Source organism: Mustela nivalis, assembly GCF_964662115.1.
Source record: "Mustela nivalis genome assembly, chromosome: 3".
Classification (NCBI taxonomy): Eukaryota; Metazoa; Chordata; class Mammalia; order Carnivora; family Mustelidae; genus Mustela; species Mustela nivalis.
In genome coordinates, this window is record NC_139022.1 from 87,629,086 (window position 1) to 87,642,634 (window position 13,549).

The window sequence follows — 13,549 nt, forward strand, 5'->3', positions numbered from 1 at the left end:
TTCTCTTAATATTCAAGTTCAGTTAATGGCATCATCCTATTCAAGCACAGCTGTGTGACTATTCCCTCTTCACTCCTTATAGTCAGGGATATTTCATACTAAATCTCTTACATTCTTAAAACTAAGTTTCAGTCCACATTTTCTAGTATTATAATAAAGAGTATTTATATAAATAAGTCATTTATATAAATAAAGCCCTGAAATGGGGAAATTCAGTAGCTGTTGCCAGATAACCCTAATACGTAGCTCTACCACAAGTACTGCTCTGCTAAAAGGCCTTCAGTGGCTCCTCAAAGACTACAGAACACTAAATCCAAACATTTTAGCATGGCTTTCCAGAGCCTCATCATCAGGAGCCAAACTACTCTACTAATTTTGTTTCATTCTACCACTCCAACCCCATTCTACCTACACTCAGGTAGATGGAACATGTTCTTTTCTACATTTCTCAGGTACCTCCCTTTTGCTATCATTATTCCTTCCATATTTTATTCAGTTCTCCTATTTCTGCTAGGTGAAATATTACAATGTACAAATTAAATGGCTCCTTCACCCTAAAGCATCCATGGTTGTTCTTAGCCAGAAAATACCTCTTTTTCTAAATTTATGTAGCACTTAATATTTTTATCACTTAGTATTTTTCTTATACACTCAGCACCGTCTAACCTTGACTGTATCTATATACCCATATATCTATTCTGCCACCATAGTTCAAACACAGTGCCTTCTGCATAGAAATCATACAAAATAAAGTATTAAATTCACTGGGACAAACCCAATAACCTTTTCACAAACTATGCTGTATTAGGTGCAATGTATATGATAAGTATATGGAATAATGTGATCCATTTAAAATACATTCACAAGCCATGAGGCTTCTTTCTAGTAAGTGAATACTAGCTTAATGGATAATCTTGAAGACAGATGATATGCTTTGAATGCATTTAAATTTTTCAGGAATAAAGATGCTGCTATGAACCCACAATATCACCTTTTCTATATACCAGTGCTCTGCAAAAGAACTTTCTATAATGATAGAAATGACTGGTCTGTGCAGTTCAAGATGGTAACCACTAACTAGCCAGACATAGCTACTGATCACCTGTAATGTAGACTAGTAAAACTAAGAAACAGAGCTCTTACCTTTATTTACTTAATTTAAATAACCACTTACAACTAGTGGATACATAATGGGCAATATAGCTATAAATAAAAAACACATCAGAATTTCATTTTGCAAAGTTAGAGCTTTATCATTTTACATTATCTCCAGCAGTGTATGAGAGGAATGCAAAAAAAAAAGAAAAAAAAAAGTGCAGCTACTTCTGGAAAACTCTGGCATTTTCTCAAACAGGTAAACAGAGTCACTATATGATTCAAAAGTTTTACTCTTAGGTATATATCCAAGAAAGAAAAAGAAAATATTTACTGACACAAAAACTTGTATGCAAGCATTCACAGTGGCATTACACACTATAGTCAAAATGTGGAAATAACCAAAATGTCCATCATTATTGATACAATGGAGTATGTATCAATGGTCAAATCTATAGAGGCAAATAATTAGTACATAAGACGCTAGGGCTCAAGGGGATGGAGAGGTTGTGGGGAGATGGCTAAGAAGTACTGGCTTTCTTTTCTGGGTAATAAAAATGTTCGAAAAGTAACAAAAAGTTCACTGCAGTGAAGGCTGAACAACTTTTAGTGTATCAGTAGCCACTGAATAAAGGGTACAACCTTTATTTAAATGGGTGAATTACATAGCATGTGATCTATACCTCAAAAAACCTGTTTAAAAAAAAAAGTTACAGCTTTTATTAATCCACTAGAAGAAACTCTTAAAAGAAAGTCTCAGACTCCACCAAAAAATTACTAAAAATTACTAAATTATTAAATGAATACGGAAAGTCACAGGATACAAAAATCAATATACAGAAATTCATTGCATTTCTATACACTAAAAACAAAGCAGCAGAAAGAGAAACTAAGAAAACAATCCCATTTACAACTGCATCAAAAATAGTATCGGGGGGGGGGGTGCCTGGGTGGCTCAGAGGGTTAAGCCTCTGCCTTTGGCCTGGGTCCTGGTTTCAGGATCCTAGGATGGAGCACCACATTGGGCTCTCTGCTCAGCGGGGAGCCTGCTTACCCCTCTCTGTCTGCCTGCCTCTCTGCCTATCTGTGATGTCTCTGTGTCAAATAAATAAAAATAAAAATAAATCTTAAAAATAAAAATTTAGATATAAACTTAACCAAGGAGGTTAACTCTAAAAACTAAAACACTGAGAGAAGAAACTGAAGATGACACAAACAAATGGAAAGACACCCCATGTGCACTGAATGGAAGAACAAATATTGTTAAAAAGGCCATACTACCCAAAATCAATGTACAGATTTGATGTAATCATATTGAATTACCAACAGCAATTTCCATAGAACTAGAACAAATAACCCTAAAATTTGTATGGAACCCCAAAGACCTGAAATAGTCAAAACAATCTTGAAAAAGAAGAATGGGGGGGGGGGTATTTGGTTGGCTCAGCTGGTAAAGCATGCAACTTGATCTGAGGGACATAAGCTCAAGCCCCACGTTAGGCATGTATCCTACTTAAAACAAAGTAAGAACAAAACTGGAGGTAGTAAAAGCAAAGATTTCAAGATATACTACCCAAAGGTATAGTAATCAAAACAGTATAGTATTGGCACAAAACCAGAAACATTGAGAAGTGGAATAGAACAGAATCCAGAAATAAATCCATGATCATCTGGGTCAATTCATCCTCAACAAAGCAGGAAAGAATATCCAGTGGGAAAAAGAATGTTTTTTCAACAAATGGTGGTAGGAAAACTGGAGAGCAACATGCAAAACAATGAAACTGGGCCCCCTTCTAAAACCATACACAAAAATAAACTCAAAATGGATTGAGAACCTAAATGTGGGACCTGAAATCATAAAAATCCTAGAAGACAGCACAGGCAGTAATTTCTCTGACACTGGCCACAGGAACATTTTTCTTTCTCTTTTTTCAAGATTTTGTCTTTACATACTCTCTCCACCCACTGTGGGGCTCAAACTCAAAAACTTGAGATCAAAACTTGCACGCTCTTCTGACTGAGCCAGCCAGGTGACCCAGAACATTTTTCTAGATGTGTGTCCAAAGGCAAGGGAAACAAAAGCAAAAATAAACCATTGAGACTACATCAAAATAAAACTTCTCCACAGCAAAGGAACCAATTAATAAAACTAAAAGACAACTTATTGAATGGGAGCAGATACTTGCAAATGAGACATCTGATAAAGGGTTAGTATCCAAAATATATAAAAAACTTGTAAAACTCAATACCAAAAAAATAATCTAAATTAAAAAATGGGCAGAAAACATGAACAGACATTTCTCCAAAGAAGACACAGAGAGGGCCAACAGACACATGAAAAGGATCTCAACGTCACTCATTATCAAGGCAATGCAAATCAAAAATCACAATGAAGTATTACCTCACAACTATTAGAATGGCTAAAATCAAAAACAAGAAACAACAGTATTGGTGAGGATATGGAGAAAAGGAACCATCCTGCACTTGTGTTGGGAATGCAAACTGGTACAGTCACTGTGAAAAAAAGTGTGGAGGTTCCTCAAAAAAAGAAAAAAAAAAAAAGAATTACCATATGATCCAGTAATTCTACTACTGGGTATTTACCCAAAGAATATGAAAACACTATTTTGATATATGCACCCTGATGTTTATGACAGAATCAATTACAATAGTCAAAATATGGAAGCAGTGTCCATCGATAAGGAATGCATAAAAAAGATATGGAATGTGTGTGTGTGTGTGTGTGTGTGTGTGTATCTATCTATGTTGCTATCGATGGACAGATAGGTATACTGGAATATTACACAGCCATCAAAAAACAATGAAATCTTGCCATTTGGAGCAACATGGATGGCTCTAGAGAGTATAATGCTAAATGGAAAAAGTCAGTCAGGAAAGGACAAATACTTAATGATTTCATTTGTATTTGGAATTCAAGAAACAAAACAAACGAACAAAGAAAGAAAGAGACAAACTAAGAATCAGACTCTGAACTATAGAGAACAAAGTTACCAGATGGGAGGAAGGTGGAGGATGGGTGAAATATGTGATGGGATTTAAGAGTGCTCTTGAGGAGTACTGAATAATGTACAGAATTGTTAAATCACTATATTATATACCTGAAACTAATAGAACACTGTATCCTAACTAAAACTGTAACTTTAAAAAAGTGTTAGACATTCAAAGAAAAAAAATATTTCACAATCAATGATAAATGCTTAAATAAGTGAAATAACTGAACTATACTTATGGCAATCTTCTCAATAAACAATTGAGATGATGTATATTGAAGAATTAGAATAGAACTACCACAATATAATTTACATAGCAAACGTGAATGCAATACAGGTTATAAAATTTTAAGTTTGAAGTGATAAATGAGTAATACTATAACAAATACCATGAAATTTCTCAAATGAGGTAGTGTATTTTCTGCTTTTGATTAACATTTTTTTATCTTTAGTTAGGAATAATGAAATGCTAAATTCTTAAAAGTTGTTACAACTGTTCCAGAGAATAAACACAATGCAGTACCTCAAAAACATCGTCGTGATTAACAATATGCTTCAAGTTTTCAGAGGCTTTCATATTTGTAGTCACTGGTAGACTCCCAGGACTAATCTCAGCTTCAGATTCACTGGTCTTCTGTAAAGAGTTTCCTATCATATACTTTTCTCTTTCATCAGCTTTGATTCTTACTGGAGTGGTACTTTCTGAAGTCTATGTCAAAGAAAACAAAGAATCCATATTCCTTAAAGCTCTGTATCTATTTTTGTACTATAGTTCAGATTAGAATTTAAAAGTAGGATGCCTGTTTGGTTCCACAGGAAGACTCTGTGAGTCCTAATATCAGGATCATGGGTTCAAGCCCCACATTAGGTGCAGAGATTACTAAATATATATATTTACAGTGTGTGTGTATGTATGTGTATATGGTATGTATTTATTTTGGCCATATATGCTCATTTGGGGAGCAGGTGGCCCCCAAAGGTTCATGAACCACATTAAACTTTATAATTTAGCTGAGGCTACATTTCACCTCTTAAGCTGCAAAGCTGGCATTCATGAATGAGTCACTTAGCTCAGCAGACTCAAACTCAGGCTGGTTAGACTGTTTTCTGCTGATTGTGGAATATATGGTAACTCTAGCAACATAAGAAAACTGTTTCTGTAATATAATGTGGGGGAACAAATTCCATGAAAGGAACACACACTTTAAGGATTGTTGTACATTTCTGAAACATCCCAAGGAAATAGTCTGTTATAGCAATTACATTTAAAATTAGAATTGGGTAGAGTGGATCAATGTTAACACGGGAAAAAAAGTATTTCTGTAACAACAAATTTTCTGACATTCCTTATTTTTTTAAAACCTATGATGACGTTATCCTGCCCACATGGAAAATCTGTAACCATATTGAAGTGTAATAATAGCAATCAGAGAGTCTGCCGATTATTCCAGCTTTCACTTCAGGTGGTGAGAACAACACCCTAAATTTGGGAGGACATTATCGTGTATACAAAAAGGACCATTGTATCGATTATTCTTTCAAAGTTTTAAAAAGCTTGAAATAAGTTTTAGTCAATTCTTTTAAATTGAGTTTTCTAACCTTCACACCCACATCATTATTTACAACTTGCTGATCTTCATGTGGTTTCAGTTCTTTTCCAGAATCTTCACAGGTCTCTTCATCTTTTAGTCTATGTACAATGGTTTGAACAGTTTTGACCATATTCTTAAGCTCATCTGGGTATGGTGTTGGATATCTCTTCAAATTTCCCTCCTAGAGAAATAAAATAAGTAAAATTTGAAATATGGATAAATATTTCTAACATCAACCTCAAAATTTAACTGTAACCCACTTTAATTGCATTGGTTATCTGGCTCCTGGGGGTAACTTTAAACACAGATGATAGGCCACTAAGATCATTTTATTTTATTTAAGATTTTATTTATTTTAGAGAGAGAGAGACAGAGACAGAGAGAGAGGTACACAGAGAGAGAAAGAGAGAGAGAGAATGAGAAGGGGGAGCGTCAGGGGGAGAAGCAGCCTCCCTGCCGAGCAGGGAGTCTGATGCGGGACTTGATCCTGGGACTCCGGGATCATGACCTAAGTCCAAGCCAGCCGCTTAACTAACTGAGGGCACCTAGGCACTCCCTGAAAGCATTTTAGACAGAAGTATGGTTTTATCAATAGTGAAAGACTTCACAGTTACAGATTTAACTAATACTTTGAAAACTTTTTTTAAAGATTTTTATTTATTTATTTGACAGACAGAGATTACAAGTAGGCAGAGGAGATAGGCAGAGAGAGAGGAGGAAGCAGGCTCCCCGCCAAGCAGAGAGCCTGATGTGGGACTCAATCCCAGGACCCTGGGACCATGACCTGAGCCGAAGGCAGAGGCCTTAACCCACTGAGCCACCCAGGCACCCCTGAAAACTTTTTTTAAAAGCAGACTAATATGTCTTCCATCTTAAGATTTATGGTGTGGATATTGCCAACACTATCACTTGGCTTTGAAACAGGTATGTTTTCCAGATAGATATTTTTCCAGACACATATAAAATTCCTACATTTATATACTGTCTTATATTCCAGGAACCAAATACTTCCAAAGTCAGTCTAATTGCCAGTTTTCTGGGATTCAGCTAGTTTATATAAGGGCAAAATAATTATATCCACAAGTAATTTGGAAATGATTTACTACTTCTGTCACTGCAACACAGATTCTCAAACCCATAAAGAAAAACATGTTCATAACAGAGTTCTTGATCCCTAGAATCTAAATAATAAATCATTAAAAAACAGGAAGAGGGAAAGCAATCACGTGTTTTTCTCTTATTTTTATATTATGAAATTTGGCTTAAAATCACATAGTTTTATACTGTTCTTAAATTCTTTCACAGGACACAGTGGGATCAATAAAACTTCAAGTGCCTTGAGGGCAAGGAATGAAATCAACATTCCTTTGTATCTCTGAAATAGTACAGTAAGGTAAATAGCACCAATTAAGTATCAGTGGATCTGTTTAAAACCTGAAGGAAAAACAGGACTCACCCTGGGAGGTGCCTCCCTTTCATCTTTGTCTTCATCACAATCAAATGCTACTTGAGCCCGCTGTTTCCTCTGTTCCTCCCACAGTGAAGGATTAAAACTTTCATTATCTGATATGAACATAACTAAAGAAAAACAAACAACAAACAAAAATATACAATATTTTGCTGTAATTATGGAAAACCATTACTTGCTCATAATTTTGAGTTATAAACATTAAGGTAAGTCAAGACTGATCAATGCCAACAGCATTCAATGCTCCTGTAACTGTAATATCTCTTTAAAAGTATTAATCATATATCTTTTCTTCCCTTAAGTGAATTTGTCCTATTACCAGAAGGGTTCCTGAAAAGAATCTAACAATTACAACTCTAAGTAGGTATGTGATTTTGTGCAGTTCCCTACAAAAAGCAGCATGGTAATTGTGCCTCCTTCAGCAGCACACATATGACACGGCAATACATAAATTATTTCAGAATAATCGTCCCTATTCTGATATTGTTCATCATATAAGGGGGATGAGGAGATAAAGACAAAGTGAGTTACTTTGGTTAAAAAAAAGATTACCCTGATGCCTTGCAATTACATCTTTGCATTATACATTATACTTTATATACAGCTTTACTAAGCAAATAAAGTGCTAATAATTTACTAAGCAAATAAAGTGCTAATAAAGTGATTTTTTATATTAAAATGTAAGGAAAATTGAAAATCAAACATAAATGCAACACTACATATCCTGCTATGCAATATAATATTGAAGGTAAAGAGTCAACAACTATTATATTTTTTTTGCTTTTTAGGCAAGTAAAAAAATCTAAGGCTTAACAATTAATCCACTTGACTATTAGACCTCACCACACAGAAGTTTGTGCAATACAAGATAAAATCACAACTGTTTTCTGTCCTCTAAAAAAAAAAATGACTCCACTCACTCAAAACAAAAGGGAGTAAAAGCACCCGAAATTAGTTGAAAAAAAAAAAAATTCCTAGAATACCCGTATGTGGTCAGTTTGAATGTTTAGCCAAAAGTAGCATCATTATCATTAATTTTTAGTCTTTATTGTGGGATTCTTACCATTCTGTAATATCATATCCAAACAAAGAACATCACAAAACCAAATCTGAACAAGAAGAATTGAGTTTTTACCTTCAGCTTTTCTTGTTTTCAATACTTGGCTCAAGAAAAATTTTTAAAAAAATAACTTTGTGGCATTAATAGTTAATGAATTATAAAGTTTGCTTTTTTTAAATTTGCGGAAGGTAGTTCAAATTCCTAGGAATCCCTATTGACTTTTGTGGTATACTTGGAAAGGCAAGCAGAGCCAAGCAGTTTGCAACAAAGCCTATTTCCATGGTTCAAAAAATTCCCCTCCCATCTTAAGCAACAATTTCAATCACCAGACTAGCTGAGAAATCTCTTAAGAGTTTTTATATCAAGCCAAAGCAATCTTATACCAGAATTTTTTCAGAACTCCAAGGGAAGTAACTTTTACCATGACCCTCATTCTTGTCAACTTCTGATCGCCTATACTTTCTATGCTTTAGTGTAAACCTCACATCTTTTGAGATTCAGGACATCAAGTAATACTACTACTTTCTCTGCATTTTAGATGCCACTAGACCTGATAACCCTGGCAGATTTACTGGAGACTCTAGTATTTGCCTAATAGCCTTTCTCTCTACCTAAAACCTGCCAATATCAAGAACGGTAACAATGTGTGATTAATCCCCTCTACACCACTACAATTTCACAGGCCTCAATCTTCTGAATTTCAATGTCCATCTATATTTCACCAATGTGATTCATAATCCTGGTCACACTCAAGATGTAAACTTCTGTAAAACTTTCTTTCTCCTTGACCACTACAACACTCATTCTTTCAAAGCATTCCCTTCCTTATTATTGCTGGTACACTTTGAGTTCCTTATTCTCATTTCTTACTCTTCCTGTAAATCCACTGTAGGTTTTACTTTCTTTTCTATTCAGCTTTGGTTTAATGATACATTATTTTAACCACTTTCAAATTTCTTGCCCCTTTCTCAGTTTATACCTTTCCAACAAAACCCACGGATGTGCTACTTCAACCACCTAACTTCTTTGATCTGGACTGCTCACTTCTATCAGAGAAAAGTGACATCACCCTGTTGTTTAGAACCTTTACAAATGTATGGTATTCCTTTATCTTTGCTCCATCTTCAGTGCTGCCCAGGAATCCCATTTATTTCTAGTCGGTCTTTCCTCCTACTACAAATCACTGTCTTCAAGGTCCCTACCCCCGACATCTAGAGGAAGTTTTCTCTTTGACTTCAATGAATAAAGAAATGCCATCAAAACACTCAGACTGAAAATTCCCTGACCCCTGCAACAACCAGTTTTCCCCAGATACAAATTGTTACGTGGATGCTGTTTCCCATTTAACACTGATTCCTCTAATAGGCCCCAATACCAATACCATGCTTTCTATTTCAAACTTATCCATCATTATTCACCTTTAGAAGGTGAGGCTTTTTTTTTTTTTTTTTTTTAAAGATTTTAATTAATCTCTATACCCAATGTAGGCCTTGAATTCACTACCCTGAGGTCAAGAGTCATGCTCTACTGAGTGAGCCAGCCAGGCACCATAGAACATGACCGTCTTGAAGCAAGGATTTTTATCATTAAATACTTAGATCTAACCCACTGCTTGGCATATTGGTGCTAAATAAAAATGGAATGAATTAAATGTGAACCAAGTATCTATTCTCCTTAAACTGTATAAAACTCTAAGCCAAGAACATTGTATTTTCTGACTTATTACTTGGAGGTACTATGATGAAGGAAAAAGTTTTTCTTGCATTTGAAAAAGAATTCACCCACCTGGCCATGTCAGTATACTTTCTGATTCAGTATTATTAACTGCAGTATGTTACAGTGTTTTCTTTGTAATAATACCAATAGTGAAATACTTTGAGAAACATGTAAACTCTAAAAGGACTCAGAATATTATTTTTTCTAAGTTTTATTTATTTAAGTAATCTCTACATCCAAGGTGGGGCTCAAACTCATGACCCTGAGATCAAGAGTCACATGCTCTTCTGACTGAGCCAGCCAGGCACCCCAAGGACTCAGCATACTATAAATGTATCTCAGACTTTTCCTTTTAAAACTCTTCTACTCTAAAATACATCTCTCATACCAAAAATTTGAAGGCCAAGATTTTGCTATTTCTACTCTTTGTATCACAAATACATTTCTTACCTGAACTACGACCTGTTTTAGAAACAAATGGAATAAATCAAAATGACAGAAATGATAGGAGGCCAGGTAAATCTGAATCATGAAAAGAGAAGACAGTAAGAGAGATCAAGGAATGAGTATACCCATGAGTAGAACAGTTCTGAGCAGGAGTCACCAAACTTTTTCTGTAAATGGTTAGATAATAAATATGTTAAGCTTTGTGAACCAAGAGACAAAATCAAGGATATTACAGGAGGTACTTAGGAGAGAAATCAAATTTCTAAATATTACTGACAAATTTAAAATATACTAAACTTTTAAAATTTTGTTATATAGTAAATGAGAAGACTAAAGTTCTCACTGTTAGAGTAACATATTGCTTAACTGGTATTGACTATCATCAAACTGATGTAAATATTCACCTGTAAAAAACTATTCTTAGCTTGTGGGCCACACAAAAACAGGTAATAGGCTAGATATGGCCCGTGGGCCACAGTGTGCCAATCACTTATTGGAACAAAAAGTATTATGACGGAATATATTTATCTGATTGTTTCCTAGAAGGGCCTTCAATGGTCTCTCACAGATGTATGTTTAGCAGTTTAGTTCAGGGATGCCTGGGTGGCTCAGTCAGTTAAGCATCTGCCTTTGGCTCTGTCACGATCCGGAGTCCAGGGATCGAGTCCCACACTGGGCTCCCTGCTCAGCTTCTCCCTCTGCCCTTCATCCTGCTCGTGCTCACTCACTTTCTCTCTCAAATAAATAAATACAATTTAAAAAACAAACAAAAAAAAACAAACAAAAAAAACCCACAACAGTTTAGTTCATTACTCAAATAAAAAAATACATATGCCTTTGGCTAGTTCTAGTCATTGCTGGAATCATGTTTGGTTATTTTAGTGTTAGTTAAAATGAAAGGAAAATAACATTCTGAAGTCTCTATATGGCAGTAACAAAAGCAGGTAGACCAAACAGTAGTAACGCATTAATATAATAAAATTATCAAAGATTAAATAAGTCCTTTGGAGACTTTGGTTCTATCACAAAGTACAGAGTAATTTTGTCTGAGAATCTTCTTTCAAAATGATATCTGTATTGGATTTCTTTTTTTTTCTTTTTAAGATTTTATTTATTTATTTGTCAGAGAGAGAGAGGAGAGAGGAAGAGCATGCACAGGGAGGGATAGAGGCAGGCAGAGGGATAAACAGGCTCCCATCTGAGCAAGGAGCCTAATGAGGGCCTTGATCCCAGGACTCCGGGATCATGACCAGAGGGGAAGGCAGACACTTAATCGACTGAGCCACCCAGGCGTCCCCGTATCGGATTTCTAATAATTACCAATTTTTATTATTTTTCTGAAATAAATGCAGCAAAATGAGAATAAGAACAAATTTTCCCAATGTGCCTTTAGGACAGGGACAAAAAGCTATTAAATCTGGCCCACTTTCTGCTTTTGTATAGCTTACAACCTCCAGACAATTTTATAATTTTTAAATGTTGCAGCAAAACCCCAAAACCCAAAAAATTATTTCATGACACATGAAAATTACATGAAATCTATATTTCTCTGCCCACAAATAAAATTTTATTAGAACACACCTTAGCTCATTTGTTTACGTATTGTCTGCGACTGTTTTTGCATGAAACAGACAGCATCAAGCAGGTAGAATAGAAAATTATAGTCTATGAAACCTATAATATTTACTAAATGGTTCTTTGCTTAAATAACTTGCTAACCCATGCAACAGGACATTAAAGTCTCTTCTCTACACTAAAAATTAATTCTCTTTCCTCATAAATATTTTAACTATTACCATTCTATCTTCCCACATCAAAGAAGAACTATTGGAATATATTATGTAGCTGATTGTAATTCTATTAGAAATCACCTTCAGAGATGAAGCGGAAAATAGAGACATAAGTCCCAGTGCCTATGGCAAACAAAGAAAAAAACACCTATTGATGTATCCAAACATTCATTATAATTCCCCACAATGCACAAACAGGGGCATAAGCCAGAGTTGGTAGATCCACTTTGAACTTCCTAATTTCTTTTGTTGTGGTTTTTTTTTTTTGCCCTTGGTAATTTCTACACCCAACAAGGGTCTTGAATTCATGACCCTGAGATCAACAGTCACAAATTCTACCGAATAAGCCAGCCAGGTGCCCCCGACTTCTTAACTTCTAATGCGTATATATACAGTACTTGCATTATTAAACAATACTTCAACACTACCTAAAATGAAGTATACTACATTTTGTTATGAATATGTTTCCAAATTATACTGCTAAATATGGAAACTGGGGGTTAAATACATGAAAAAGGAATTATGCTTACAAACCTATTCTCTAAGCATTAATTATAGATCCTCAATGAAAGAGGCTATTCACATCTGATTTCTCAAAAGTCTTAACTTTTAATTTAATTCAAAAGCTAAACAGTTTTGCTTCACCCAAATCAACCTCATTAAATAATTCCCAAGAAATGATAACTTATCAAAGCAAGTTTTTTATTTCTCCTTGCAAAGAATAAGAAATAATTAGCACAGATAAAAGAGTTCTTTATTTATCACCAATAATGGAACAGAGTTAAATGAATTTAGTCTATAATCTCAGTAAGTATTTCAAAACTGTTTGCTAAGCCTGCCAACACAATCTAAGAATAATAACAGCTAATATGATTCTGTCATTTTGCTAAGTACTTTACACCCAGTGGTTCTCATCTGTACAGAAACCCTGCAAAACAGATACTATTATCAGTATTCCAGGATAAGGAAACTGAAACTCAAGAATATATTTTCTGCAGTGTTTTTATTTATTTATTTATTTATATATTTTTAAAAAGATTTTATTTATTTATTTGACAGAGAGAAATCACTAGTAGATGGAGAGGCAAGCAGAGAGAGAGAGAGGGAAGCAGGCTCCCCAGTGAGCAGAGAGCCTGACGCAGGACTCGATCCCAGGATCCTGAAATCATGACCCGAGCCGAAGGCAGTTGCTTAACCCACTGAGCCACCCAGGCGCCCCTGCAGTGTTTTTATTTATTAAGAGTTAATTTATAAATACCTTTGGGCCATGAAGATTGTCACTGGTTTCAGAAAAATATACACATAACAATTCTATTTTTAGGTGTAACATAAAACATACATCACACACAGACACATAACAATATGTATTA

General features: G+C 35.0%; 1 protein-coding gene across 29 annotated transcripts in view; it reads right to left on the reverse strand.

Moving 5' to 3' along the window:
- Positions 1-13,549, reverse strand: part of ERBIN (erbb2 interacting protein) — a 128,129-nt gene that overhangs the window by 23,264 nt on the left and 91,316 nt on the right. For 19 of the 29 annotated variants that reach the window (XM_082723023.1, XM_082723037.1, XM_082723035.1 and 16 more), the window contains 3 exons: positions 7,155-7,276; positions 5,706-5,879; positions 4,630-4,815 (listed from right to left, as the gene is read on the reverse strand). In XM_082723023.1, coding sequence (XP_082579149.1) covers positions 4,630-4,815; positions 5,706-5,879; positions 7,155-7,276 — 482 coding nt within the window. The remainder of the gene's footprint in view (positions 1-4,629; positions 4,816-5,705; positions 5,880-7,154; positions 7,277-13,549) is intronic. The other 10 variants (XM_082723024.1, XM_082723041.1, XM_082723040.1 and 7 more) reach the window with 1 other exon arrangement.